The following is a 26,906-nucleotide window of genomic DNA, read 5'->3' as shown; positions in this document are numbered from 1 at the left end:
TACAGAGCATGTGCTTCATCCCTAGAACTATCTCTCTATTCCTGGGTCCAGGTTTTTTTGTTTTGTTTTGTTTTGTTTTGTTTTGTTTTGTTTTTGAGTGGAAATGGTTGGGCTACATCCAGCAGAGCTCAAGGATCGTTCCTGGCTGTGCTCATGCTCAGAGGACCCTCTGCAAGGGCTGGGGAATTAACTCACAGAGAGCTAATTGGGGGGTTGGGGCCACACAGGCAATGCTCAAGAAATTGCGCTGGCTCTACACTCAGGGATACTTCTGGCAGTACTCGGGGGATCATATGGGATGCTGGGAATCAAACCTGGGTTGGCTGCATGCAAGGCAAGCACTCTACCTATTGGACCGTGGCCCTCATTTTTCATTTGTAATTGATTATTGACTGCTCTTTGTGATGTCTTTTTGTAAACATAGTAAGTTATTATATACCTTTTTAGAAAAGTAGAGAAGATATTTGGCATTTGTACATCTATAAAAGGACACCAGTTTGTCACAGAAGCATCAAGAGCTCAGCAGGGCTGGAAAGAGATCCTAGTGACCTGGAGAGTGTGCTTTGCATGTGGGTTGCCTGGGTTTGATCCCCAGTGCCACTAGGTTCCCCAGATACCTACCCAGGAGTACCCCCTGACAATTGATCACTGGGTATGACCTTTCCCAAATAACCAATGAGCAGCATGGCCTTTGGTGGGATAGTAGAAACTGTGAGGGGAACGGATCTTCTGCAGCATTGTCTGGTGGTGTCACCTTGAAGTCAAGGAACTCTTCTAGGAGGAGATGAGAGACAGGCCTGGACCCTGCAACTAATGCTGAGCTCTTGTCCCTCTGGCAGGCTGAGAAACCGCCAGCCTGTGCGCCCAGACCAGAGGCGTTTTGCAGAGGAGGCAGAGGGCGGCCTTTGCCGGCTGCGCATCCTGGCGGCCGAGCGGGGAGATGCCGGATTCTACACCTGCAAGGCAGTGAACGAGTACGGTGCACGGCAGTGTGAGGCCCGCCTGGAGGTCCGAGGTGAGACCCCCCCACTCCCTACCAACCGCCCTCCTGACCCTGGCTCCGGCCTCGTCCATTTCTGTGATAGGTTGCCACCACTCCACTATGGGGACCCTTGGCATCTATTTAGATGCCGGTATTGTGGGGTACACCTAGGCCCAGAGAACACACTGGTGAATTGTTCCTGCCTCGAATACTGTTCCTCCTTGCGCTCAGCTACACTCACCACCCACCAAGGCCAGCTGAGTTCTACTTCTGGCCTTGGTCTCTCCTCCTCTGACTCCCCCATCCCTTGCTCTGCGCCCACCCTTTCTACCCCCCATTGTCGTGCCGAAGCTAGTGGGGTGGGGGTGGTGGACAGATTTGAGAGCTGGACCCGTTCGGAGGGGCCCTGGTGTAACGTGGGCATGGAGCATGGCAGGGCTGGCAGCAGCTGACCAGACTGCACTGGAGTTTGGGGATTGAAGGTTTCCATCCCCCCCAAAAAATTTGCCATCTGCATCACCTTCTGTCTCTCCCCTTCCACCGGAAGGGCACAGACAACCCCTCCACCCCTGCTGCAGCCCTATTCTCCACCACTCCTACCCCAAGCTTAGTCTGCTCAGCGATAAAAGCGTCCTAGAACCCCCACTAGCACGTGAACCCCGCCTCTGGGTCCCACCCTCCTCATGGTCCCACCTACTCAGTGTCTGAGGAGCCCCAGCCCTGCCTCTCCAAAGGGGATCAGCCTCGCTTCTCTGCACTAACCCATGCCTCCGTGCTTCTCCCTCTTTGGAAAATCTGCCACCACCCCCCAGATTTGGGGGTGCTCCCATGATCTGTGAATGTCTCTATCCAGGAATCTTGGAGACCCAGACTCTGGTTGCCTACCATCTGTCCCCCGACCCCTCAGAGAGGACTTTGAGGGAGCTGTCTTACTAGTGGTGCCCCTCAGATTAGAGCAGCATTCCCACAGGGGGACCCTAGCCAGGGCTGCGTGCTTGAGTGCGTGTGCTTGCGTATTTGCACGCGTGTGCCCGTGTCTGTGTGCAAGTGCCTGCCTATGCGTGAGTGTGTGCGCGCACAGGCCTGTGTTTGTGAGTTGTGTGCGCGAGTTCGCTGCGCTAACCTGCCGCTTGCTGACTGAGGTTTTTGTCTGTACACAGGCGAGTGAGCTCAGGGGGCCGCCTGCGCTCCCCCCCGCTGCCCTCCGAGCCGCGCCCCTGTCTCAGGCACCTCGGACCTCGCTGTGTTTCACTGCCTCCTGCCCACAGACCCTGCCGGCTCGCCGGCCCGGACCCTGTCCCAGCCCCACCCCATACCTGGCTAGCCTATGCACCCCTGTGGACCCCCTCTCCCCATGTGGTCATATGCAGGGCAAGCCAGGAGCCCCCATGTAGACAGTGCCAGGAAGGGGTGACCAGGGAGGAGTATGCAGATGCCCCCCCATAATCTCTTCCTGCAGGGAGGCACCCAGCCACTGCATGTGCTACTGCAGCTGCAGGCCCTGTCTCACCGTTTGTCTGTCTGTGTGTCTGTGACAGTCGGAAGGAGTTCCAGGAATGAGGCAGAGATGCCTAAGGACAGGGCCTGGCATCCACCAAGTGCAGGGCGCAGAGGGGCTGTGGGCTGTTGAGGGGCTCTAATGAGCCCAGGGACAGGTCCGACCACCCCAGAAATGGTTCTAAGTGGCACAACACTTTATATTTTACAAAAGACCAAAAGCCAGAGGCCAGGGCCTCTGCAGGTATGGAGACCTGCCCTGCCCAGCCGGCTCTGGGCAGAATGGGGCACTCCAGGACCCCTTTATTCACTATCAGGCAGGGGTGCCCCATTTGGGAATGAGGGCATGATCTACAGGGTGCAGGAGTGGGGGAGGCACTCTGGAGAAAGGGGTGGAAAGAGTCGAAAATCCTGTTTCTTAGTGCAAATAAAGGCCCATTTGTACCCAGCTGCTGTGCTGTTGTTTTCTTTGCCGCCGCCATGTCTGCTCCACCAATTCGCTGCCCTTGATGCCCCCTAGTTTTTAAGAGACCCCACACACACTCTGGTCCCGGCCTGGGAGGCCCCCCTGTCATGCTGGCCAGCCGGGTGGGCGGGCTCCCCACTGCCTGCAGAGAAACCAAACACATCTCTTTCTCTGTGTCTGTCTGTCTCTCCGTGTGCGTGTGTGTGTCTCCCTGCCCGTATGTTCTCTGTTCTGTGTGTGCCCCCTCCCCATCCCAACTCCCTGTGGCCGCTCCTCCACCTCTCCCACCCCAGCACACCCTGAAAGCCGGTCCCTGGCCGTGCTGGCACCCCTGCAGGATGTGGACGTGGGGGCCGGGGAGATGGCGCTGTTTGAGTGCCTGGTGGCGGGTCCTGCTGACGTGGAAGTCGATTGGCTGTGCCGGGGCCGCCTGCTGCAGCCGGCGCTGCTCAAATGCAAGATGCACTTCGACGGCCGCAAGTGCAAGCTGCTGCTCACCTCCGTGCATGAGGACGACAGCGGCGTTTACACCTGCAAGCTCAGCACGGCCAAAGGTAATGCCGCCCTCGGGCTGCAGGGGGCGCCTGAGAGCTGGGGGGGGGCTGAAGAGGCCATGTCCAGGAAAAGTGGTTTCCTTTCCCCTAGAACCAGTCGGCAACCTTTTTTTTTCAACTGAGCCAAATCTCGCCAAAACCACCATTGAAATTTATTTTGAGAGCCACACAGGGTGCGCACTGATAGAGGCTAGGAGCAGAGTCCTGACTCCTGGAGTGGCCGCCCAGCACATAAAAAAGCCAAATTAAAAGTGTAAAGAGATGGGGCCGGCGAGGTGGAGCTAGAGGTAAGGTGTCTGCCTTGCAAGCGCTAGCCAAAGAAGAACCGTGGTTCGATCCCGGCGTCCCATATGGTACCCCCAAGCCAGGGGCGATTTCTAAGCACTTAGCCAGGAGTACCCTGAGCATCAAATGGGTGTGGCCCGAAAAACAAACAAATAAAAAGTGTAAAGAACCACATGTGGCTCTCGAGCTGCAGGTTGCCGACTACTGTCCTAGAGAATAGTAGGGCTGGGGGTTGGGAGTGACTTCATCAAATCAGCACGGGAAGGGGGCTCAATGCTGTGAGTTTGAAGGTGCCCTGATCTTGCCGTTCCTTGTAGAGAGGCAGGCAGACTCCACTCTGTCTCCAGCTCTGATCATGCCACCTGTCAATCATGTGACTCTGGAGAAGTCACCTCAGAATGTCTCAGAGCCAGAGACTATCCATCTGTAAGAAGGGGCTCCTGACGAGGCAGGATTAGTGGAATAATGGCTGGAAAGAACAAAGCCCAGTACCCAGTGCCTAATAAATGTCACCATTGTTTTTATTAATGACATCTCTGACCTGTTCTGTCCCTGTCTGCCTGGGAGAAAGGGAGTTAATGTCTCACCACAATGAGATGCTGGGCCCCAATATAGTCTGGGAGGTGCCATTGTAAGCAGGGAGATGCCTCTGCTCACTATACCAGGAGGCAGTGCAGTTAGGTGAAGGGTGCCTGATCTGTGTCTGGGCCTCAGGGATGAGAGCATAGGCAGTCCTGGGAACCCAGAGGAAATGTGTGGGTGAGATATGAAGGGGTGGGAGGAGATCTGCCTTCAGGGCCCTTCTTTTTTTTATTATTTTTTATTTTGGGTCACACCCGGTGGCATTCGGGGCTTACTCCTGGCTCTGCGCTCAGAAATCGCTCCTGGCAGGCTTGGAGGGCCATATAGGATGCCGGGAATTGAACTGGGGTCCACTTGAGGTTGGTTGCTGGCAAAGCAAACACCCTACCACTGTGCAATAGCTCTGGCCCCACAGGCCCTTCTCTTAGAGCTGACAGCGCTTGCTAGTGTAGAAGGCAGGAGGGCTGTTTGCTTTTGGTGTGGGGTCACACTCGGCAGTTCTCAGAAGTTACTTCTCTCTCTCTCTTTTTTTTTTTTTTTTTTTTGGCTTTTTTGGGCCACACCCGGCGGTGCTCAGGGGTTACTCCTGGCTGTCTGCTCAGAAATAACTCCTGGCAGGCACGGGGGACCATATGGGACACCGGGATTCGAACCAACCACCTTTGGTCCTGGATCGGCTGCTTGCAAGGCAAACGCCACTGTGCTATCTCTCCCGGCCCAGAAGTTACTTCTGATTCTGCATACAGGAATCGCTCCTGGTAGACTTGGGACTATATATATGGGATGCAAGGAATTGAATCCAGGTCTGCCACGCAAGACAAGTGCCCTGCTATACTACCTGTATTACTTGCTATTCTCTGACTCTTTGGTTTCTTTTGTTTGTTTGGTTTGGGGCCACACCTGGCCATGCTCAGGGCTTACTCCTAGATCTGCGCTTAGAAACTACTTCTGGAAGGGTTCAGTGATACATAGTTTGCCAGGCATCAAACGGGTTATCTGCATGCAAGACAAGTGCCTTATATGATACACTTATCATTCCAGTCCTCATTGTGAGTTTTTTCCAGGGAGTCACACCCACTGGTGCTCAGGGATTATTCCTAGCTCTGTGCTGAGGGAACCCTATATAGTACTGAGGATACAACTGGGGTCACCTTCATGCAAGACAAGCACCCTGCCCCCCCCCTTCTGCTTTCCAGCCCCTCATGGTCTCCAGTGCTTGTCCTCTTCCTGATTTGTCCTAGGCTTTACCAGGCTTCATTCAACATCTGGCCTGTCCCCTGCTTTCTTACTGAGAACTGGGCAGGCCTTGCAGATGAGGTGCACCGGGCTCTACAGTGTGCCCCAGTATTGATCCCCTCCCCATCCCACGCAGATGAACTGACTTGCAGTGCCCGGCTGACTGTGCGCCCCTCGCTGGCGCCCCTGTTCACCAGACAGCTAGAGGACGTGGAGGTGCTGGAGGGCCGTGCTGCCCGCCTGGACTGCAAGATCAGCGGCACCCCACCCCCCTCTGTAACCTGGACTCATTTCGGTAGGGTGGAGGAGAGAAATGAAGGAGCTGCGGGTGGGCCCAGGGGGCATGATCTGTGCGGGGGTCCATTGTGCTTTCCTGCTCTGCTCTGCTTCCCTGTAGGCCGGCCTGTGCAGGAGAGCGAGAACATTCGCCTGCAGCAAGATGGCGGGCTACATGCTCTGCACATCACCCATGTGGGCAGTGACGATGAAGGGCTCTACGCGGTCAGTGCCACCAACACCCATGGCCAGGCACACTGCTCGGCCCAGCTGTATGTGGAGGAGCCACGGACAGCCGCCACTGGCCCCAGGTACCTCGATGGGTGTGGGAGGTCTGGGAGGCCCAAGGAGCTGCACTGATGCCTCTAGGATCTCAGTCCTCTTCAGACTCTGAGCAACTGTGTGCTTCATACAGCTCCAAGCTGGAGAAGATGCCATCCATCCCTGAAGAGCCAGAGCAGGGCGATCTGGAGAGGCTGTCTATGCCTGACTTCCTGCGGCCCCTGCAGGACCTGGAGGTGGGCCTAGCCAGGGAGGCCATGCTGGAGTGCCAAGTGACGGGCCTGCCCTACCCCACCATCAGCTGGTTCCATAATGGCCATCGCATCCAGAGCAGTGATGATCGGCGCATGACTCAGTGTACGTGAGTAGGCCAGAGCCCCACTCTACTGGGCCATGATCTCCTTCCTGCTGCCCCTACAGCTCACTCCTGCTGGCTGGGTGTGTGTGTGTGTGTGTGCAGGGGGGTGGGTAGTAGATGTGGATCCGATGCTACTGCACATGAGCACATGGCAGGGCCTCTCCGTGTCTCAGTGTTCCTGTCTGTAGGAGACTAATCATGAGTACAGTGTCCCTTCCTACTCTGGCATGCTCCAGGCTGTGTGTGACATCTAGTTTTATGTTTGTTTTTGGTTTAGTGTTAGACCATACTCAGTGATGCTCAGTGTTCACTCCTGCCTCTAGACTCAGGAATTACTCCTGGTGGATCATACAGGATGCCAGGGGTTGAATCGGGGTCGGCCATGTGCAAAGCAAGCACGCAATACGCTGTACTATCTATCTTTCTTGTTCCCTGCAACTGGTGGCTGGAGATGGCTGTGGCCAATCATCTCTCTGTCAATGTTTGTTGTTGTCAATGGTTGTTTGTTACCACTGTTGTTTTTTTGGAGGGGGTCACACCCAGTGATGCCCAGAGGTTACTCCTGTCTCTGCATTCTGCAATTAAGTTACTCCTGGCAGGCACAGGGGACCATATGGGATGCGGGGATCAAACCTGGTTAGCCACGTACCTGCTGTGCTATCACTCCAGCCCCTATTGTTTCACGTGGTGCCCCCTCCTAGGGAATGTTTTTGCTCTCCTGCACAGCCTGGCCTGCAGGGGGCAGGGTGGACCCCATACAAGGCCTGCACACTGGACCATCCAGCTCTTCCATCTCCCTCACACACCCCATAATGAAAGGAGTCCAGGAAGAAGGCACAAGTGGGAAGGCCATGTGCCCTGGAAAGGTGCTTGGTTCAAGGTTGTTAGGTTACAAATACAAAAGCAGGAGCTGGTGGCCATAAGGTTATTATTACATTAGTAGTAGTAGTAGTAGTAGTAGTAGTAGTAGTAGTAGTAGTAGTAGTAGTAGTAGTAGTAGTAGTAAAGTAGGTAGGGCATTTGCCTTGCACCCTGCTGACCTGGGTTTGATCCCTGGCACTTGCATAGGTTCCCTGAGCACCAATTGGAGTGAGCCCTGAAAATAGCCAGGCATGGCCAAACCCATTCTCCCAAAGTAGAATTAGGAGCAAGGGCCAGGAAGGCCAGGGAGACCACGAGGAACCCTTGGATTATTTCCCTATTCTACATGGTCCCTTGAGAGCAGCTAAGTGGCTCTTCCCCAAAATAAGGAGTTGGAGGTGAAGGGTGGAAGTACAGAGGGAAGTATTTGGGGCCATGCCTTCCCAGATCAGGTTTTTCTCAGTTCCCTATAAGCAGGAATCTCCTGATAGAAGGTCTACATCCTCCTCAGACAGGGTTTACTAGAGCGCAGGGGTGGGTGGCTAGGTTCAATCCCTGGCACCATGTATTCTCTGAGCACTAAGCACTAGGATTTGCCCCTAGACACTATTGGGAATAGTTCCAAAATAAAAAATCCAGAAGCTCTGCCCCACCATGAGCTTCTACACACCTGACCTAAGGTTCAGTCCTAAGCACCAGATAGAGTCCTCCGACCCTCATCAGGAGTGATCCCTGAAGTAGAGCCAGGAGTAAGCCCTGAGCATCACAGGATATGACACAAAAAAGCAAATAAACAAAATACACACATACAAAACAATACAAAACAACAACAAAAACTTCCCTATTGTCTGGCCTTCTTCACTAAAGACCTATTGAGGCTGACCTCCCCTTCCAGACTGCACTGGAAAGGCAGACATTATTTCTCCCAGTCAAAGCAATAGTATTAGTAGGCAGTGCTCTTGCCTAGCATATAGTCAATCCAGGTTCAATCCCTGGCATCTCATATAATTCCCCTATATTTAGAGGGGGAAACAGAGGCTTAGTGAGGAATTGAGGCTTGTTCAAAGGTCTGCCCGAACCATCTGATCTGGTACCATCCCTTAACCAGGTTGCCTCCTGTCCCCACATTTCTCCCAAGACACGCCCCAGGTTCTGAGCCTTCATTTCAGCCTTTCTTTACTCTCTTGACAAACAAACAGCTTTTCCTGTATCCCTGTGTCTGGAGTCCCAGGCAGTATTTATGTTGGGCTCTGCTTCTATCCATCTGCTTCTGGATGCAGTCAGCTTTGGCCCCTCTTAATTTATAAATATCATCAACAGAGATAAAAAAAAGGGGGGGGGTGACTGGCCAGGGCAGATAACTATGAGAGGAAGGGCTAGTGCTGACGGGAAGAAGGACAAAGCAGATCACTTCACCTTTATGTCCCCACCAGACATGGCCACTTGCCATCCCAGGACAGTGGGTAGGTACAGAGGGTCCCCCAACCCAGACTGCTGCTCCTTCATTTCTCAGCCCTGTGACCTTGAGCACATCTGTGACCTCATTGGTTAAGGGAGGCTAATCTGGCAGGGTTGCTAAAAAGATTGTGGGGCTGTATAGAGTAGAACCCTTACAGACATTTACAATAGCCAGGATTTGGCAGTTAGAAGTGCAGGACTTGGCTTTGGAGCTGACCAGAGCAGGAAGCCTGTCTTGTTTTGGGGCCACACCCAATGGTGCTCAAAAGTTGCTCTTGCCTCTACACTCAGGAATCACTTCTGGTAGACTCAGGGGACCATATGGGATACCAAGGATCAAACTCAGGTTGGCCACATTCAAGGCAAATGCCCTACCCACTATGCTACTGCTCCAACCCAACCACATATTTAAGGAAGCAGCACATGCGCACAGCTCACACTTGACCTGTGAGGGTCTGACATTGGGGTCAGCAGATAGATGGTCAGCAGATGTGGCCAGGAGGGAGTTGAGCTTTGGAGAAAACTCAGCCTGTGGTAGGGGACCTGAACTTGCCAACCCAGCACTGACAGGCAGCATCCCTGAATAGTAGGGTTTTCATAGGTTCTGGGCAAGACTGGGGCTGGCAGTGACATTGAAGGGTGAGATAAGGGATTCAGGTGAGCATGATCTGAATTTGGATATGGGGGTCATAGAGAGTGCAGAAGTTCAAACTTGCCTCCTAGGCAACAGCAGCTGCCAATCTGGTTCAAATTCTGGCACCGCATGTGGTCCCCCATGCACTGCCAGGCGTGGCCCTTGAACATAGACCCAGGCAACCAACATCCCCTGATCACCACCAAATGTGGTACCAAAACTTAAATGTTTAACATTTTTGGGGACCAGGGAGATAATTACAACAGAGAGGGTGCTTGCCTTCATATGACTATCGCGGGCTTGATTCCTAACACCCTGTATAGTTCCTTGAGTCCTGTCAGGAGTAATCCCTAAGCACAAAACCAGAAGTAAGTCCTGAGTACTGCTGGGTATGGCCCAAAACCCATCCACTCCAAAACCAAAAATATTTTAAATTTTTCAAAAAGAAGGATCCATAATGATATTATAGCAGGGAGGAGGGCACTTGTCTTGCATGTGACTAACCCAGGTTCGATTCCACACACCACGTGGGGTCCCCAAATTCTTCCAGGACTAAGCTCTAAGCTAAATGTAGCCCCCAAAAGCCCTGCCAAATATTTTTTTCAAGAATTTTTGGACATGGGCCGGAGAAATAGCCTGCAGAAGGACAGTGGTTGGAATCCCGGCATCCCATATGGTCCCCGAACCTGCCATGAGTGATTTCTGAGCATAGAGCTAGGAGTAATCCAACACCTAAGTGCTGCCAGGTGTGACCCAAAAACAAAAAAAAAAATTTTTTTTTTATACAGAGGGCTAGAGAGGTAGCAGACAGGGTTCTTGCCTTGCACACAGATGACCCAGGTTTAATCCCTCACACCCCATATGATCCCGAGCCCACCAAGAGTGAGCCCTGAGTGCAGAACCAGGAGTAAGCCCTGAACATCACCAGGCCAACCAAACAAAAGCAAACAAAAAATTTGGACAGGCTGGGATCAGGTGTACCTTGTGGTGGGTAAGCTACCTTGCACCCTGCCTCCCCTCTGCAGTGGATGAGGGTTCCACTGGCGTCACTGTATCCCCTCTCCCTCCACACCCCCAGACAGGGATGTCCACCGCCTGGTGTTCCCAGCAGTGGGGCCACAGCATGCCGGTGTCTACAAGAGTGTCATCGCCAACAAACTGGGCAAGGCTGCCTGCTATGCTCACCTCTATGTCACAGGTGAGGACTGTAGCCCCTCTGGGAGCCCTGGGCCCCCACTTCAAGCTCAGCTTTCTGCATTGGAGTGGGTCTTGGTGGGGTTCTGAAGAGCCACCTAGACCCCAAAGGCCTCAACCTGTGGCTTTCAGATGTGGTTCCAGGCCCCCCAGATGGTGCCCCGCAGGTGGTGACAGTGACAGGGAGAATGATCTCACTCACCTGGAACCCGCCCAGGAGCATGGACATGGCTATCGGTAAGTGGAGGGGGCACACAGGACTATGGGCATGAGCAGGGGACATCCAGGGGTGCAGGAGGGAAAAGGGAATGCCCTGGCAAGAAGGTCTGCTACCCAACTGCACCACTGGTAAAGCCTGAACTCAGGTCCTGAGGGCAGTTGGGACAATTTCAGTCCCTCTCCTTTGCAGTGGGAAATTAAGTACATGGGCAGTGAGCCTGCTAGTGGATACTCCTTTAGTGCACTCTCTCTTCCTGTCTGTGCCTCTTTTCCCTTACCTTGGGTAACAGCACGGAAGCCATGGCACACGGAATGGGCAATAACAATGCCAATAATAATCGGACCCCATCCTGGCACTGTGAGCACTAGGCCAGAGCTGCCGAGAAGCTGGTGGAAGATGGGGAAACTAAGGCAGGGGCCCAGAGCCAGCTGGAATGGGGAGCTCTGGTGCTCCCCCAGCCTTGTCTACCTCTAGCAGTTGATCCTCCTCTCCAGACCCAGATACCCTGACCTACACAGTACAGCATCAGGTGCTGGGCTCGGACCAGTGGACTGTCCTGGCCACCGGCCTGCAGGAGCCCAGCTGGGCAGCCATGGGGCTGCGGAAGGGGGTGAAGCACATCTTCCGGGTCCTCAGTACCACCCTCAAGAGCAGCAGCAAGCCCTCTCCCCCATCTGAGCCAGTGCAGCTGCTAGAACATGGTGAGCCTGTGGGTAGGGGCCACTGGTGGGGGGGGGGGCACAGGGCTAGGCTGCACATCAAGACTGCATGGGGGTGGGCAGCTGAGCAGGGTAGGACCCCCACCCTGTTGCTCCTGAAAGCAGTGCACAGCGGGTGAGGCTGAGGCCTAGAGTCAGACCCTTCTGCTCTGCTGCCTAAACAAACTTAGACTGCTTTGATCCTCAGCTTCTGCATCTATCAAAACAGAGCCCCAGTGGGTAATGGGAAGGCCTGAAGGATCAGGGGATGTTCTTACTAGAATGCAGAGACCAGCCTAGAGCCCAGGCTTTCTGCCCTCCCACCCCAGGTCCACCCCTAGAGGAGGCCCCGGCGGTGCTGGACAAGCCAGATGTTGTGTATGTGGTAGAGGGACAGCCGGCCAGCATCACTGTCACCTTCAACCATGTGGAGGCCCAAATCATCTGGAGGAGGTAGAGCCCCCTTGGCATACCCTGGACACCCCCCCCCACCTCATGAAAACCTGGCTGCAGCTGGCTGGCCCCTGTCCTGGGTGACCTCCCCATCCTGTCACTTAGCTGCCGAGGGGCCCTCCTGGAGGCACGGGCAGGCGTGTACGAGCTCAGCCAGCCTGACGATGACCAGTACCGCCTTAGAATTTGCCATGTGAGCCGCCGAGACATCGGGCCCCTCACCTGCACGGCCCGCAACCGCCATGGCACCCAGGCCTGCTCTGTCACTCTGGAGCTGGCAGGTGAGTCACAAAGCCTCCAGCCCTCTTCCTCTCCTCTAGTGCCCATTCTCACCATCTTTTCCCAGGATTCCCTCCATCAGCCTAGTAGAGTGGCCTTCCTGTGCCCCCCCCCCAGGGACATCTCCTCTTATTACCAGCATAGTGGTCTCCTCTCCTCTGGGGCCCTGTCTCACCTTCCCCCATAAGCACTCTAAAAATATTAGAGATGTTTGTGAGTGGAAGATCCTCCTCGCCTAAGCTTTTATGGCAAAATGCGATTCTTTTTTTTTGTTTGTTTTGTTTTGTTTTTTTGGGGCCACACTGGTAGCACTCGGGCTCTGCACTCAGAAGTCACTCCTGGCAGTCTCAGGGAACCATATGGGATGCCAGGGATTGAACCTGGGTCCCAGGTTGGCTACATGCAAGGCAAAGGCCTTTCTGTTGTACTATCACTCTGGCCCCAGGATGTGATTATTTTAATTTGGTTTTGAGTCACACTTGGCAGTGCTCAGAGCTTACTCCTGACTCTGCATTCAGGGATCACTCCTGGTAGTCCTTGGGGCCCCATACAGTATGCCGGGAACAAACCTAGGTTTGCCATGTGCAAAGCAAGCATTCCACCCATTGTACTATTGCTCTGGACTCCTTTATTTTTTGTTTGTTTGTCTGGGGCCACAGTGTGTAGGAGTTACTCCTATAGCTCTACACTCAAGAATTACTCCTGGTGGCCTAAGGGAACATATGGAGTACTAAAAATCAAACTCAGATCCATTACATGCAAGGCAAGCTCCCTATCTGCTGTACTATCTCTCCACCACCACCCCTCTTAATATTTCATCCCTGAGAGGTGGAGGCCAATTATTATTCCCACTTTACAGATGGAAAAACTGAGGCTCAGAGAGCTAAGAAGTTAAGAAGTCTAGGAGCTCTGACATAAGCCTGAACTCTGTGCAACAAGGGAGCTCTCTTAACTGATGTGAAGTACAGAGAAATGAATGCATCAGCTAGAATAAGCTTGGGGAGCTCATCTTGTCCTGGAAGTCCCGACTCTGGGCTCCTGGTTCCCCTGTGCACCAGCCTGTATGACAGAGACTTCTGCCCTTTGCAGTGCCGACCCCATTTATAATGGCTCCTTTAACGCTGTAGTTTCTCAAACCACTGCCTGCATTAAGTGGTAATTGTCTTGTTTTCCGGTTTGTTAATTAACTGCAGACATATGTAACTGCCACTTGGATCAGCCTGCGCTAAATTTTGTTACCTGCTGAGTGGTTTCCAATTCAACCCAGTGAGAGGGAGTGGCCTTAGCACAGGCAATGTGAGGAAATGTTCGTGTTCTGGTACTTCTCAAAAATAATTGGAGCAGAGCTGGATGGAGAAATAGTACAGTGGGAAGGGCACTTGCCTTGCACACAGCCAAACCAGATTCTATCCTTGTTATCCCATATGGTCCCCTGAGTGCCACCAAGAGTAATTCCTGAGCATAGAGCCATGAGTAATCCCTGAGCATCCCTGGGTGTGGTCCAAAACTAAAAACAAACAAACAAAATTTAACAAGGTCCGAAGCAATAGTTAGTACATGAGACACCAGGTGTGGCTCAAAAACAAAAACAAACTAAGATTCAAGATTCAAGATCCCTAGAACTCTCTGGTCCAATGACCTTTGTAGATATTTCCCCACAGCAGATTCACAGATAGGGGGCAGGGGAGCCATCTTTAGTGTGGTGAGAAGTAGCAGAGGAATGAGGAAGAGTTCTCACCTTATAGAGTGGGACACCCATCACCTCTTTCCTGTGTGTTCCCTTGCCCAGCCCACCCACAACCCCACACACACACACCTGCTCAGCCACCTCCCTTGGCTCCCGGATAGTATCATCTGCTGGATGCCATCTCTTCTGGAATCCAGGAGGAGTACTTGGGGGGTGGGAGTGGGGGCAGCCTGGCTGGGGATCTGTGCCCCAGCACCCTGAAGCTACAACCCGTTGGAGGTTCTTGGAGTTACACCCCTTCCTGCAGTGCCCATCCCCAGCCTCCTTACTGCAAACCTGATGCCTTTTTCTGCCCTGATCTTTCTGTATCCCGCCCCCATCCTTATTCAAAATCTCACTGAAACCTGTGCCTGGAGGTGGTCTCTGCCCACTTTCCCCTTTCCCTCTCTCAGCAAGGGAGGGTCCCCTGCATCCCTTTGCTTACCCCTGAAACCCAGGGGGAGGTCGTCACAGTCCATTGGGATATGCATTTTATTCTGATGCAAGTCTGCCCAGACCACATGTGGGAAAAGCAGCTAAGGACAGACCCATTAGCTAAGGACAACCCATTGGTTGGACCGGCCACCTCACAGGTGGTGGGAACCCTCTGAACCATAGAAATACGATTCCAGGAGAAAATCTGGAGAGAGATCTGGCTGTCTATGAACATGACTCGAGGCCCGGGACTGAATAGAGGGAAAGAGGCCAGGGAAGGGGGGGCCCCCCTGTACACGGGGCCATGAAAAGCAGCTCCAAGCTGACTCTTTCATGCATGGCAAGACGCGCTGCCTGATTTTTTCCAGAAAGGCAGATTTTTCATGTGTGACCATCCACGGTTTTTCAGCACAAAACGCTGAGGATGCAGTAACGTCTGCTTGCAAGCTCTGACTTCCATTTTTTTGTGGTTGTTTCTGAGCTACGACCAGCAGTGCTTAGGAATCACTCCTGGCAGGGTTCCGGGGACCAGATGGGATGTGGAGGACCAAACCCAGGTCTGCCACGTGCAAGGCAAATACCCTACCTGCTGTACTATCACTCCAGGCCCACACTCCTATCTTCAGAGTTGCATGTTTTGGGTTACAGGGCGAGGGCTGAGTTGGGGAGCTACGGTGGTCAGGCTGCTGGGAAGTTGGGGGTTCTTGAGAGGGAAATCCAAGAACAGTTGCTGTGGGACGTCAGGAAAGGGACAGAGGAGTGGACTCTCCTGCCCGGTCCCACCCTCCTGTGTTCTGTGTGTTCCAGAGGCCCCTCGATTTGAGTCCATCATGGAGGACGTGGAGGTGGGGGCCGGGGAGACGGCACGCTTTGCAGTGGTGGTTGAGGGGCGACCCCTGCCTGACATCATGTGGTATAAGGTTAGAAGGTGATGGGTCCTGGGGGGGAGGCAGGATGGGGTCTGTGCCTTTAATTAGAGAAGAATAGGAGCGGGAGCCAGAGAGATAGCATAGTGGTAGGGTGTTTGCTGGACAGACCTGGGTTCGATTCCCAGCATCCCATATAGTCTCCTGAGCCTGCCAGGAGCAATTTCTGAGCACAGAGCCAGGAGTAACCCCTGAATGCCACTGGGTGTGGCCTCAAACAAACAACAACAACAACAAAAGTAGGAGCCAGAGCAATAGCACAGCGGGTAAGGTGCTTGTCTTGCACACTGCCAACCCGAGTTCAATCCTTAACATCTCATATGGTCCTCTGAGTACTGCCAGGATGATTCCTGAGTGCAGGGCTAGGAGGAAGCCCTGAGCACCACCGGATATGCCTCCCAAGAAAAGAAAAGAGAGAGTATAGTCAGAGGCAGGGTGGAGAGGGAAACAGATCCCAGTACAGAAGACATTGTTGGGAACTGAGGGATCAGGAGTGTGGGGATGCTGATGGGTCTGGCTGGAATGAGGAGGTGACAGCTGATTCTGCAGGATGAGGCACTGCTGACCGAGAGCAACCATGTGGGTTTTGTGTATGAAGAGAACGAGTGCTCGCTAGTGGTGCTCAGTGCGGGGCAACAGGATGGCGGCGTGTATACCTGTACGGCCCGGAACCTGGCAGGCGAAGTCTCCTGCAAAGCAGAGCTGGCTGTGCTCACAGGTGGGCTGTGTTTCCAAGGGAGCACAGCAGAGTGTCTCCTCTCTACCCCGCTCCCTGGAACTTGATGTGAATCTCCATCTCCTGGTGTCCCTCAGCCAGACCTTCACTCCTCGAACCACTGTTTCTTCCAACCCCAGGACCCCTACCCCATGCATTTTTATTTATTTGGGGGGCATAGTTGGTGGTGGCTAGAAGTATCAGTGCCAGAAATGGAATCTAAGGCCCCAACATATGAAGCATGCCCTACCTTTGATGTCCCAAGAACCCCCAAATATTTTTTATTTGTTTTGGAGCCACACCCAGAAGTGCCCTGGGCTTACTCTTGACTCTGCTCTCAGGGATCACTCCTGGCTGGCTTAGGGGACCATATGGAATGCTGGGAATCTAACCTGGGTCTGACACATGTAAGGGTAATACCTTACCTGATGTACTATGGCTCCCGCCCCCAACATTCTTGTTCCTCATTGCATTGCCCATTGGTCCCATCTCTGCCCACCTTCCTGCCTTGTCCTTCCCTCCTAACACCAGGATCTCATCCCCAGTTCAGACAGCTATGGAAGTGGAGGGCCTAGGGCAAGATGAGGAACAGCGAGGACGAAGACTGGGCGATTTTTACGACATCCATCAGGAGATTGGCAGGTGTGGGGTTCGGAGGGGTACTATCTGGAAGCCCAGAGCTGGTGGAAGTTGGAATTCAGGGGTGAATGGGGATCCAGGGCAGCAGCCCTGTCTTCTTCCTCTGTCCCCCAGGGGTGCCTTTTCCTACTTACGGCGTGTGGTGGAGAGGAGCTCTGGCCTGGAGTTCGCCGCCAAGTTCATCCCCAACCAGGCCAAGCCCAAGGCTTCAGCATGGCGTGAGGCTCGGCTGCTGGCCCGACTTCAGCACGACTCCATCCTCTACTTCCATGAGGCCTTTGAGAGGCGTCGAGGGCTAGTTATTGTCACCGAGCTGTATCCTACCATGGTGTGTGGGGTGCAGCTATTGAGATTGGAGTAGAGTGGGGCTGGAGGGAGAGTACAGCAGGTGAGGTGTTGGCTGTGCATGCAGATAGCAACCCTGGTTTGATCCCCAGCACTGCATAGGGTCCCCAAGCATTGCCTCTAAATAATACCTGAGCACCACTGAGTACAAACCAAAATGAAACAAATACTTTTTAGGATGCATTATGAATACTTCTGCAAAAACTAACATTTTTAACCCTACTTATTAATTTTTTTGGTGGGGGTGTTTGGGTTACACCTGGTGGTACTCAGGGGTTACTCCTGGGTCTTCACTCAGAAATCATTCCTGGGCCCGGAGAGATAGCACAGTGGCGTTTGCCTTGCAAGCAGCCAATCCAGGACCAAAGGTGGTTGGTTCAAATCCCGGTGTCCCATATGGTCCCCCATGCCAGGTGGTTGGTTCGAATCCCAGTGTCCCATATGGTCCCCCGTGCCTGCCAGGAGCTATTTCTGAGCAGACAGCCAGGAGGAACCCCTGAGCACCGCCGGGTGTGGCCCAAAAAACAAAAAACAAAAAAAAAATCATTCCTGTCAGGCTTGCGGGACCATATGGGATACTGGGGACCAAACTCGGGTCAGTTCCTGGTCAGCTGTGTGCAAGGCAAATGCCCTACCTGCTATACTATTGCTTAGGCCCTAAAAATTATTTTCTTGCAGCTTTGAGTACTAGTATAGTGGGTGAAACATTTATCTTTATACAACTGACCCAAATTCTATTGCCTGCACTCCCTATGGTCTCCTGAGCCCTGCCAGGAATAATTCCTGGGTGCAGAGCCAGGAATAAGCCTTGAGCACTGCTGGGTATGGCCCCCAAACAAAAACAAATAAAATTGTTTGTTTTTGTTTGTTTGTTTGGGGGCCACACCTGGCAGTGCTTAGAGATTACTCCTGACTCTGCTCAGGCATCACTCCTGGCAGGCTTGGGGACCATATGGAATGCCAGGAATCAAACCTGGGTTGATTGTATATAACACAAGTGCACTACCCATTGTGTGATCACTCTGGCCCCCAACAAATTTATTCTCTCTTGGTTTTTGGAAATACCAGTGGTGCTGTAGATCATTCCTAGTGGTGCTAGGTGGGTTCTAAAAATTAAACCCAAACTTCCTGTGTCCTAGGTATGCACCCCAGCCCTCCATTCCTGGCCTGTTAGCTTTGATCTTAAATAACTATATAGCGTGCCTGTCAGGATACCAAAAAACCCAGCGAGTAGACTGTTAGTGCTGCTTAGGGACTTTATTGTCTTCGAATACCCGTATGGAGGTAACTCCCCCTAACACATGAGTGCCCAAGGTGTGTGATTTTACCATGAAACGCCATATGGGGAGAAATGGGGAGTACCTCCACTCTTAGGGTGTCCAGGCCCTGCACCCATGGTACCCCATTAAAATGTTTTTGTTTTTGTTTTTTTAGGCTACAACTGGTGGTGCTCAGGGCTTACTCCTGTCTCTAAACTAAGAAATCAATTCTGATAGGTTCTGGGGACCATATGGGATGCTAGCTAGGGATCAAACCTGGGTCAGCCACACGCAAGTCTAGCTTCTTACCCACTGTACTGTCATTTTGCACCTTGGTTCTCTAGTATTGCCATGAGCATCCCCTAAGCATAGAACAGGACCATGAACCTCAAGAACAGCTGGATGTAATACTTCGTCCCCCCAAGCCTTACATCCCACAAAGGAAGCTCCATTCGCACTCCTCGGAATTCTGTTCTCCCTTGACCTATGTAAGTCCCACACAGGGTGAGCAAGAGAACTGTTGCCCCACTTTGCTGCAATGTGGGGCACAGAGAGGTTTGGAGACTTGCCCAGGTCCACAGCAAGAGTGATTTCTGGCCTAGTGGTCTCACCTCTGTACCAGGATGATGAGCAGAAAGGGGCGGGTGTTAAATATGCTTTAAGGGGGAAATAAATGACTTGGACCTCAGAGATAGCACAGTGGTAGGGTGTTTGCCTTGCACACAGCCAACCTAGGATGGATGGTGGTTGAATTCCCAGCATCCCTGAGCCTGCCAGAAGTGATTTCTTAGGACAGAGCCAGGAGTAACCCGAGTGCCACCAGGTGTGATCCTCCCAATAAAGGGGTAAAAGACATCCCTCTGCTAATGGTGCGGTATAGGGGCTCCCCTTTAGCCAGCACTGTTATTTTTCTCCTTGACCCAGCATTAGCTGCACCGAGGAGCTGCTAGAACGCATGGCCAGGAAACCCACCGTGTGTGAGTCTGAGGTGAGGGCTGGGCGGGCTCATATGCAACCCCTCTGGTCTGTACCCCAAGGGAAGGAGTCCATACACATGTCAGTAGAGCACCATCCCCACCCCAGTCAGTCCAGTTTCCCATCGTTTTTTTTGTTTGTTTGTTTGGTTGGTTGGTTGGTTTTGGGGGTCACACCTGGCGGAGTTCAGGAGTTACTCCTGGCTCTCCGCTCAGAAGTCGCTCCTGGCAGGCGCGGGGGACCATATGGGATGCTGGGATTCGAACCACCATTCATCCTGTGTTGGCTGCGTGCAAGGCAAATTGCTTACCGCTGTGCTATCGCTCTGGCCCCCTCCCATCAGGTTTTCACTGATGTCTTTTAAGATTCTTATTTGGGAAGAAAGCACATGCAGTGGCATTCAAGGGCCACTCTCAGTGTGGTGCTCAGGAGACCATATTGCACTGGGCATTACTGCCCTTTGAGCCCCACAGCTCCAGTTTCATCTTTTTGGAATATGCACTATCTTTTGTGAAATGTAGGAGACTCCTCACCCCTGCCCCCCACTGTACCTGCCCCCAGGCTCTGCTATGACCTCAATCTTCTTGTAAAGTCTCCCAACCTTCCTCCCAGGAGGAAGCTCCCCACTGCCCATGCTCACTTGTCCTGCTGTACAGAGCTAAACAAATTGTACCCAAACAATTCTGGGATAGTGTACCACCACCCTCTGGAGTTGTCCAGGAGAAAGGGGACTGAGTATGGAGGCCCTGATTCCCTGTGAGCCTGCTTTAGCCCCCTTCACCACACCTGTCACCTAAAGGCCTCTTTCAGCCAGGCCTGTCAAGCTTGAGGCCCCAGCCCCAAGTCAGTGATGAACAAATTAATCCACCCAGCCCCCACAGACTTTGTACTTCTGTTTCCCAGATCCGTGTCTACATGCGGCAGGTGTTAGCAGGGCTAGGCTACCTCCACCAATGCCATGTGCTGCACCTGGATGTGAAGGTGAGGTGCTGATGGGGGACAGGCAGCACTTTAAGAGGGGTGTGTGTGTGGCAGGTGGCAGGGTGCCCCTTAAGTCCTGCTACACCCACGGGACCTCACATTCTGCAGCCTGAGAACTTGCTGGTGGGAGATGGCGCCGAGGGTGAAGAGCTGGTGCGCATCTGTGACTTTGGAAACGCCCAGGAGTTGACGCCGGGAGAGCCCCAGTACAGCCAGTATGGCACCCCTGAATTTGTGGCCCCTGAAATCGTCAACCAGACACCTGTGTCCGGAGTCACAGACATCTGGTAATGTGGGCTGATGGGGCTGCACAAGTGGGTTAGGGCCAGCCTCTGGAGACCCACTGAGCAGTGCTGATCCGGCCCACTAAGCAGCATTGACCCACCCACTGATTGTGAGACCACGCCCACCACAAGGGATGTCTCCACCCACTGAGTAGCACTGACCCCGCCCACCAATCAGGGCCCACCTTGCTAAAGAAAGGCCTTGACTACTTAGTTCTCCTGCCATTATGTGCCCTCTCTCCAGCTGCCATGCCACCATAGGGAGGCAGCACTATCTCTGGTCCCCACATCTGTGCCCACCCTACTCTGGTCCCTGATCCCTTCATGAATGTCTGCAGCTCTGGGTCTAGGATCTCTGCTTCTCAGTTCCCTCTCCAACTCCCATTGTGGTCTGTGAGGAGGTGACAGGACCTAGGAGGCCCTGACCTCTTACCCCTTTCCTTTTTTCCCACAGGCCCGTGGGCGTCGTTGCCTTCCTCTGGTAAGGACCCAATACTTGGGACCCTCATCATTTAACAGTCTCCTATAGGCCCACCTCTAACATTCACAGGCAGGGAGCAAGAGGGCAGTTGGGAGTCCGTCATACCCCTGTGTATAGAAACAAAGATGCAAGGTGACACGTTCAGGCCTTGTCCACATCTCTGCTCTGGAAGGGATGCTTTGAGGACTGAATAGAGAGGCTAGGACAGGATCAAAGCCCCTTAGGAAGGAAGTGCCCTGTCCCTAGTGTTCAGAACATGGCTAGAAGGCCATGTCCATCTTGGTGATAGAGCACCCCACAGACTCCTCACTTCGAGGCCAGGCCCTGAAAGGAGGAGGAATAGAGCAGCTCCCCAAAAACACAACTTCAGAGCAGGGAACCAGGCTTGTTCCCACCCTGTCAACTGGGGGTGATATGGGGGCAAGGCCACAAGGTCCACCAACTTCACCCTTCCTGTTGTCCCCAAGCCTGCCCCCACCAGATCCCCTTCACCCCTGCCCTGACGACAGCCATCTGGTCCCCCTCTAATTCCCCCTGCAGTCTCACGGGAATCTCCCCATTCGTTGGGGAGAACGATCGAACTACACTGATGAACATCCGCAACTACAACGTGGCCTTTGAGGAGACCACATTCCTGAGCCTCAGTCGAGAGGCCCGGGGCTTCCTCATCAAAGTGCTAGTGCAAGACCAGCTGTGAGTACGCCCCCTGTTGGCCAGGCCCCTTCGTCCAGAGGCCTCAATCCCCACGACCATCATCACCACTGTTTTGGCAGAATAAATGAGGGAGTGAATGAATGACACAACTCCTTTCCTTACAGGAGGCCTTCCGCAGAGGAAACCCTGGAACATCCATGGTTCAAAGTGAGTCTGGAGCTGTGGGGATGGGGTGGGAGGAGGGAGGGCCAGAAGGGGATCACACAATTCTGCTTGAGCACTTGCTATATGGAGGGAGTACGATAGTCATTTGGGAGAGCACACCTGGGGTTACTCCTGGGTCTGAGCTCAAGAAACACTCCTGGTAGGGGGTATAGAGTATCATATGGGATGCCAGAGATTTAACCCAGATTGGCCATGTGCAAGGCAAGAGCTGTCTCCACTGTATTGTCTGGCCTGCACCACATAACTTAGACACATAGCTTTGGGGGTGAAAGGGAAGGCCATACTCAGTGGTGCTCAGGATCTCATTCTGACCTTGTGCTCAGGGGGACCATCTGTGGTGCTGGGAATGAAACTATAGTCTTTGGCAGCAACTGCTTGCATGACATTTGTCTTACTTCCTGTACTTGTCCTCAGGCCTAAGGTTTTCCTTATAAGTTCTTAATAATTTTCTTTTTTTTTGTTTGTTTGTTTGTTTGGTTTGGTTTTTGGGCCATACCCAATGGTGCTCAAAAAATCACTCCTGACAGGCTTGGGGGACCATATGGGATGATGGTGATTGAACCCAGGTTGGCTGTATGCAAGGCAAATGTCCTACTCTCTGTGCTATTGCTCTGGCCCTGCTTTTTTACTCTTTCTCCAGGAGAGGCCCCACCTCCTAAACATTGCTCAGAGGACCGTGCTGTAGGAGGCTTGAACTCAGGGTCTCTGCCTGCCAAGCCCTTAGAGCTTTCTCCATGGTCCAGCATTTGGTGTTTTATTTATTTACTTATTTTTGGTTTGCTTTTTGGACCACACTTAGCAGTACTCAGGGCTTACTCCTGGCTTTATACTCAGGAATTACTCCAGATAGTGTTCTGGGGGACCATATGGAATACCTTGGATCATACTTGGGTCTACCCTGTGCAAGACAAACACCCTACCTGCTGTATCGCTCCAGCCCCAAGCTTGTGGTTTGGAATCTCTTCTGATTCCCTCACTCATCCTCAGCACCCTGGAACCAGGTTCTGGAGATCCCTTCCATCCTGACAGTGGGGATTAGGATGTCCTTGTGAACTCCACCTCTCAGCTCAGCTGGTCACTTGAGCAGGGCTAGTACTCATTTAACCTCAGCCCCTAGGAGCAGAGGGCATAGTGCCAGGCTTGGGAGGAGTGAAGTCAGCAAAGGACCCAGAAATAGTATAACTGAATAAGCTGTTCAGGAATTGTGGGGGAGGGACCCTAAAGGCTGAGGTCCCTCAGGCATGTGTCTGTGGAGTGAGATCACCCCCCCAGATCTCATCTCCAAAGGAATGTCCTAGGAAGGGAACCCAGAGGGGACCTGCTCTCTGCTGTCCTGGCCCCAACACCCCCTATCCAGACTGCAGATATCTGGGTGCTTCCTCTCCTTAGATGGATGATGAGCTCAAAGCCTCAGCTCCAGGCAACCAACAGGCCAGTATGGGCCTTGAGCCCTGCTATCAGCTCCGAAGCTGGGACACTGCTGACAGTCTCCATGCATGGGGCACAGACTGAGGCCCTGGTGTGTCCCCAGGAGCCCATATTCCTTGTTGCTCCAGTTACCATCCCCTGTGACGGCCTTTCCCTGCACAAGCTTTGGGGGTGCAGGTGACAGGAGGGCTTTGTTGAGGCCCTGTCCCCTGGTTTGCAGACACAGGCAAAGGGCGCGGAGGTGAGCACGGACCACCTAAAACTTTTTCTATCTCGGAGGAGGTGGCAGGTAAGTGTTGCTGTCGGCTAGTCTGACATTGTCTCTCTTCTTTTTATTTATTTATTTATTTATTTATTTATTTATTTATTTATTTATTTATTTGGTGTTTGGGCCACACCTGGCGGTGCTCAGGGGTTACTCCTGTCTATCTGCTCAGAAATAGCTGCTGGCAGGCACGGGGGACCATATGGGACACCGGGATTCGAACCAACCACCTTTGGTCCTGGATCGGCTGTTTGCTAGGCAAATGCCGCTGTGCTATCTCTTCGGGCCCATTGTCTCTCTTCTTGATGCTCCCCTGCCCTTCTCCCATCCCTCAGTCTTGGAGTTCGGTGCCTGAGTGAGTGGGGGTATGGCCCAGACGGTCTCCCACCCTGCTGACTCCGGTCCCTTTGTCTCTAGCGCTCCCAGATCAGCTACAAATGCCACTTGGTGCTTTGCCCCATCCCGGAGCTGCTGCGGGCACCACCAGAACGGGTGTGGGTGGCGGTGCCCAGGAGAGCCCTGCCCAGCGGGGGCCTCTCGTCGTCCTCTGACTCAGAAGAGGAAGACCTGGAGGAGCTGCCATCTGTGCCCCGCCCGCTGCTCCCCGAGTTCTCGGGCTCCCGGGTGTCCCTCACCGACATTCCCACGGAGGACGAGGCCCTGGCGACCCCCATGGACTGGCAGGAGCAGGGCAGGGAGGCCCCTGGAGACCAGGAACCCCCCAGCCCTCAGGTCCTCCCCTCCCCAGGCCAGGAGCCCCTAGCTGGGCCCAGCCCTCAGCGGGGAGCACTCCGAAGGGGCAGCTCTGCCGAGAGCGCCCTGCCCCGGGCCGGGCCGCGGGAACCGGGCCGGGCCCTGCACAAAGCAGCTTCCGTGGAGCTGCCGCAGCGCCGGAGTCCCAGCCCGGGGGCCACCCGCCTGACCCGGGGTGGCCTGGGCGAGGGTGAGTACGCCCAGAGGCTGCAGGCCCTGCGCCAGCGGCTGCTGCGGGGGACCCCAGAGGATGGCAAGGTCAGCGGCCTCAGGGGTCCCCTGCTCGAGAGCCTAGGGGGCCGTCCTCGGGACCCCCGATTGGCCCGAGCCGCCTCCAGCGAGGCAGCTCCGCGCCATCAGCCCCCACCAGAGAACCGAGGCCTGCAAAAGAGCAGCAGCTTCTCGCAGGGCGAGGCCGAGCCCCGTGGCCGCCACCGCCGCGCCGGGGCCCCCCTCGAGATACCCGTGGCCCGCCTTGGGGCGCGCAAGCTGCAGGAGTCGCCCTCCCTGTCCGCCCTTAGCGAGACGCAGCCGCCCAGCCCCGTGAGGCCCAGTGGTGGCCCCAAAGCCAGCTCACTCAAGCCCCTCGGCTCCCCCAAGGCCCCAGAGCCTCCTGCCACGACATCTAGTGATGTCCCTCCATCCCCAGCACCCCAGCAAGCCCAGGAGAAAGCCCCACAGCCCACCCCCGAACCAGTCCCAACCCCCAAGCCGGCACAGCCCGCTAAGGCGGTGCAGAGCCCAGCGCCACCCTCCACGCCCTACGCCCAGATCATACAGTCCCTGCAGCTGGCAGGCCAGACCCCTGCCCCTCCTGCCGCCGAAGCCAAGCCCCACCCGGCCGTCTTCGCCAGGGTGGCCCCGCCGCCTCTCAAGGAGCCCGAAAAGCGCGCGCCTGCAGCAGCGGCTGCGCCCCCGGGGCCAAGCCAGAAAGTTGGGGTGCCCACGGTGCCCCGCAGACCGGGCAGCAGTCTGAGCAGCAGCATCGAGAACCTGGAGTCGGAGGCCGTGTTCGAGGCCAAGTTCAAGCGCAGCCGGGAGTCGCCGCTGGCCAAGGGGCTTCGCCTCCTGAGCCGCTCGCGCTCCGAGGAGCGCGGCCCGTTCCGGGGGACCCAGGAGGAGGATGGCATGTACCGGCCCAGCCCGGCTGGCACGCCGCTGGAGCTGGTGCGCCGGCCCGAGCGCTCCCGCTCCGTGCAGGACCTCCGGGCGGCCGGCGAGCAGAGCCTAGTCCGCCGCCTATCGCTGTCACTGTCCCAGCGGCTGCGGCGGACCCCGCCGGGCCAGCGCCGCCCGGCCTGGGAGGCTCGAGGCGGCGTCGATGGAGAAGGCTCGGAGGGCGGCAGCTCGGCGCGGGGCTCCCCGGTGCTCGCTGTGCGCCGGCGGCTCAGCTCCACGCTGGAGCGACTGTCCAGCCGGTTGCAACGCAGCGGCAGCAGCGAGGACTCCGGGGGCGCGTCGGGCCGCAGCACGCCGCTGTTCGGTCGGCTGCGACGGGCCACGTCGGAAGGCGAAAGTCTGCGGCGCCTGGGCCTTCCTCACAACCAGCTGGCCGTCCAGGGGTCTGCCACCACGCCTTCTGCTGAATCCCTGGGCTCTGAGGCCAGCTCGGGCTCGTCGGGTGAGGAGAGGCAGGATAGAAGGGGCCTGTAGTTGTCCAAGTGGGGAACAAGTGCTTGGGTGGGGTCGGTGGCAGAGTCATAGTACAGGGGGTAGGGAGCTTGCTTTGCACGCTTTCAACCTGGGTTCAAACTTTAGCATCCCTTATGTTTGGTCCCCCGCCAGGAGTAATTCTTGAACACAGAGCCTGAGCACCGCTGGTGTGCTCCCCCATCCCCCCACCACTCCACGATTAAAAGAAAAAGACTTCATAGGAGGAGGAGGCCCCACAAAAAGCTGGAGTGCACATGTTTTTTCCTGGATGGGAATCCCAAATTCTAAACCAGCACTACCTGGGTTTTTTGTTTGTTTGTTTTTGTTTTTTTTTTGCTTTTGGTTTTTGGGTCACACCCGGCAGCGCTCAGGGGTTACTCCTGGCTCTACGCTCTGAAATCACTCCTGGCAGGCTCAAGGGATCATGTGGGATGCCAGGATTCGAAACACCACCCTTCTGCATGCAAGGCAAACGCCTTACCTCCATGTTATCTCTCCGGCCCCATGGTTTCTTGTTTTCTTTTCCTTTTTTTGGTGTTTTGGGCCACACCCGGTGACGCTCAGGGTACTCCTGGTTATGCACTCAGACGTTGCTCCTGGCTTGGGGAACCATATGGGACACCGGGGGATCGAACCACAGTCAGTCCTAGGCTAGCGCTGGCAAGGCAGACACCTTACCTCTAGCGCCACCGCCCGGCCCATCCCATGGTTTCTTGAGTTGCACCAGGAGTAGCCTCACAGTCTTGCAGGCTCTGCCTCCTCCCACTGTATGGGGCAGGGCTGAAATGATAATGCAACCGTAGGGTACTTGCTTGCATGCAGCCAACCCAGGTTCAATCCCTGGCAT

At 54.5% G+C, this 26,906-nt stretch overlaps 1 protein-coding gene across 1 annotated transcript in view; it reads left to right on the top strand.

The window, feature by feature from the left end:
* SPEG (striated muscle enriched protein kinase) overlaps positions 1-26,906 on the top strand; it is a 61,106-nt gene that overhangs the window by 25,596 nt on the left and 8,604 nt on the right. Inside the window, 22 exon segments of the mRNA XM_049768418.1 lie at positions 840-1,015; positions 3,239-3,499; positions 5,739-5,897; positions 6,000-6,189; positions 6,294-6,517; positions 10,550-10,669; positions 10,798-10,902; positions 11,380-11,586; positions 11,913-12,036; positions 12,142-12,317; positions 15,284-15,396; positions 15,952-16,120; positions 16,663-16,759; positions 16,871-17,071; positions 19,291-19,348; positions 20,239-20,316; positions 20,425-20,603; positions 21,055-21,081; positions 21,622-21,774; positions 21,900-21,942; positions 23,609-23,677; positions 24,071-26,027. Coding sequence (XP_049624375.1) covers positions 840-1,015; positions 3,239-3,499; positions 5,739-5,897; positions 6,000-6,189; positions 6,294-6,517; positions 10,550-10,669; positions 10,798-10,902; positions 11,380-11,586; positions 11,913-12,036; positions 12,142-12,317; positions 15,284-15,396; positions 15,952-16,120; positions 16,663-16,759; positions 16,871-17,071; positions 19,291-19,348; positions 20,239-20,316; positions 20,425-20,603; positions 21,055-21,081; positions 21,622-21,774; positions 21,900-21,942; positions 23,609-23,677; positions 24,071-26,027 — 4,886 coding nt within the window.

Source organism: Suncus etruscus, chromosome 2, assembly GCF_024139225.1.
Source record: "Suncus etruscus isolate mSunEtr1 chromosome 2, mSunEtr1.pri.cur, whole genome shotgun sequence".
NCBI lineage: Eukaryota > Metazoa > Chordata > Mammalia > Eulipotyphla > Soricidae > Suncus > Suncus etruscus.
Note: the sequence above shows the minus strand (reverse complement) of the source record. Positions and strands in the feature narration are given on the sequence as shown.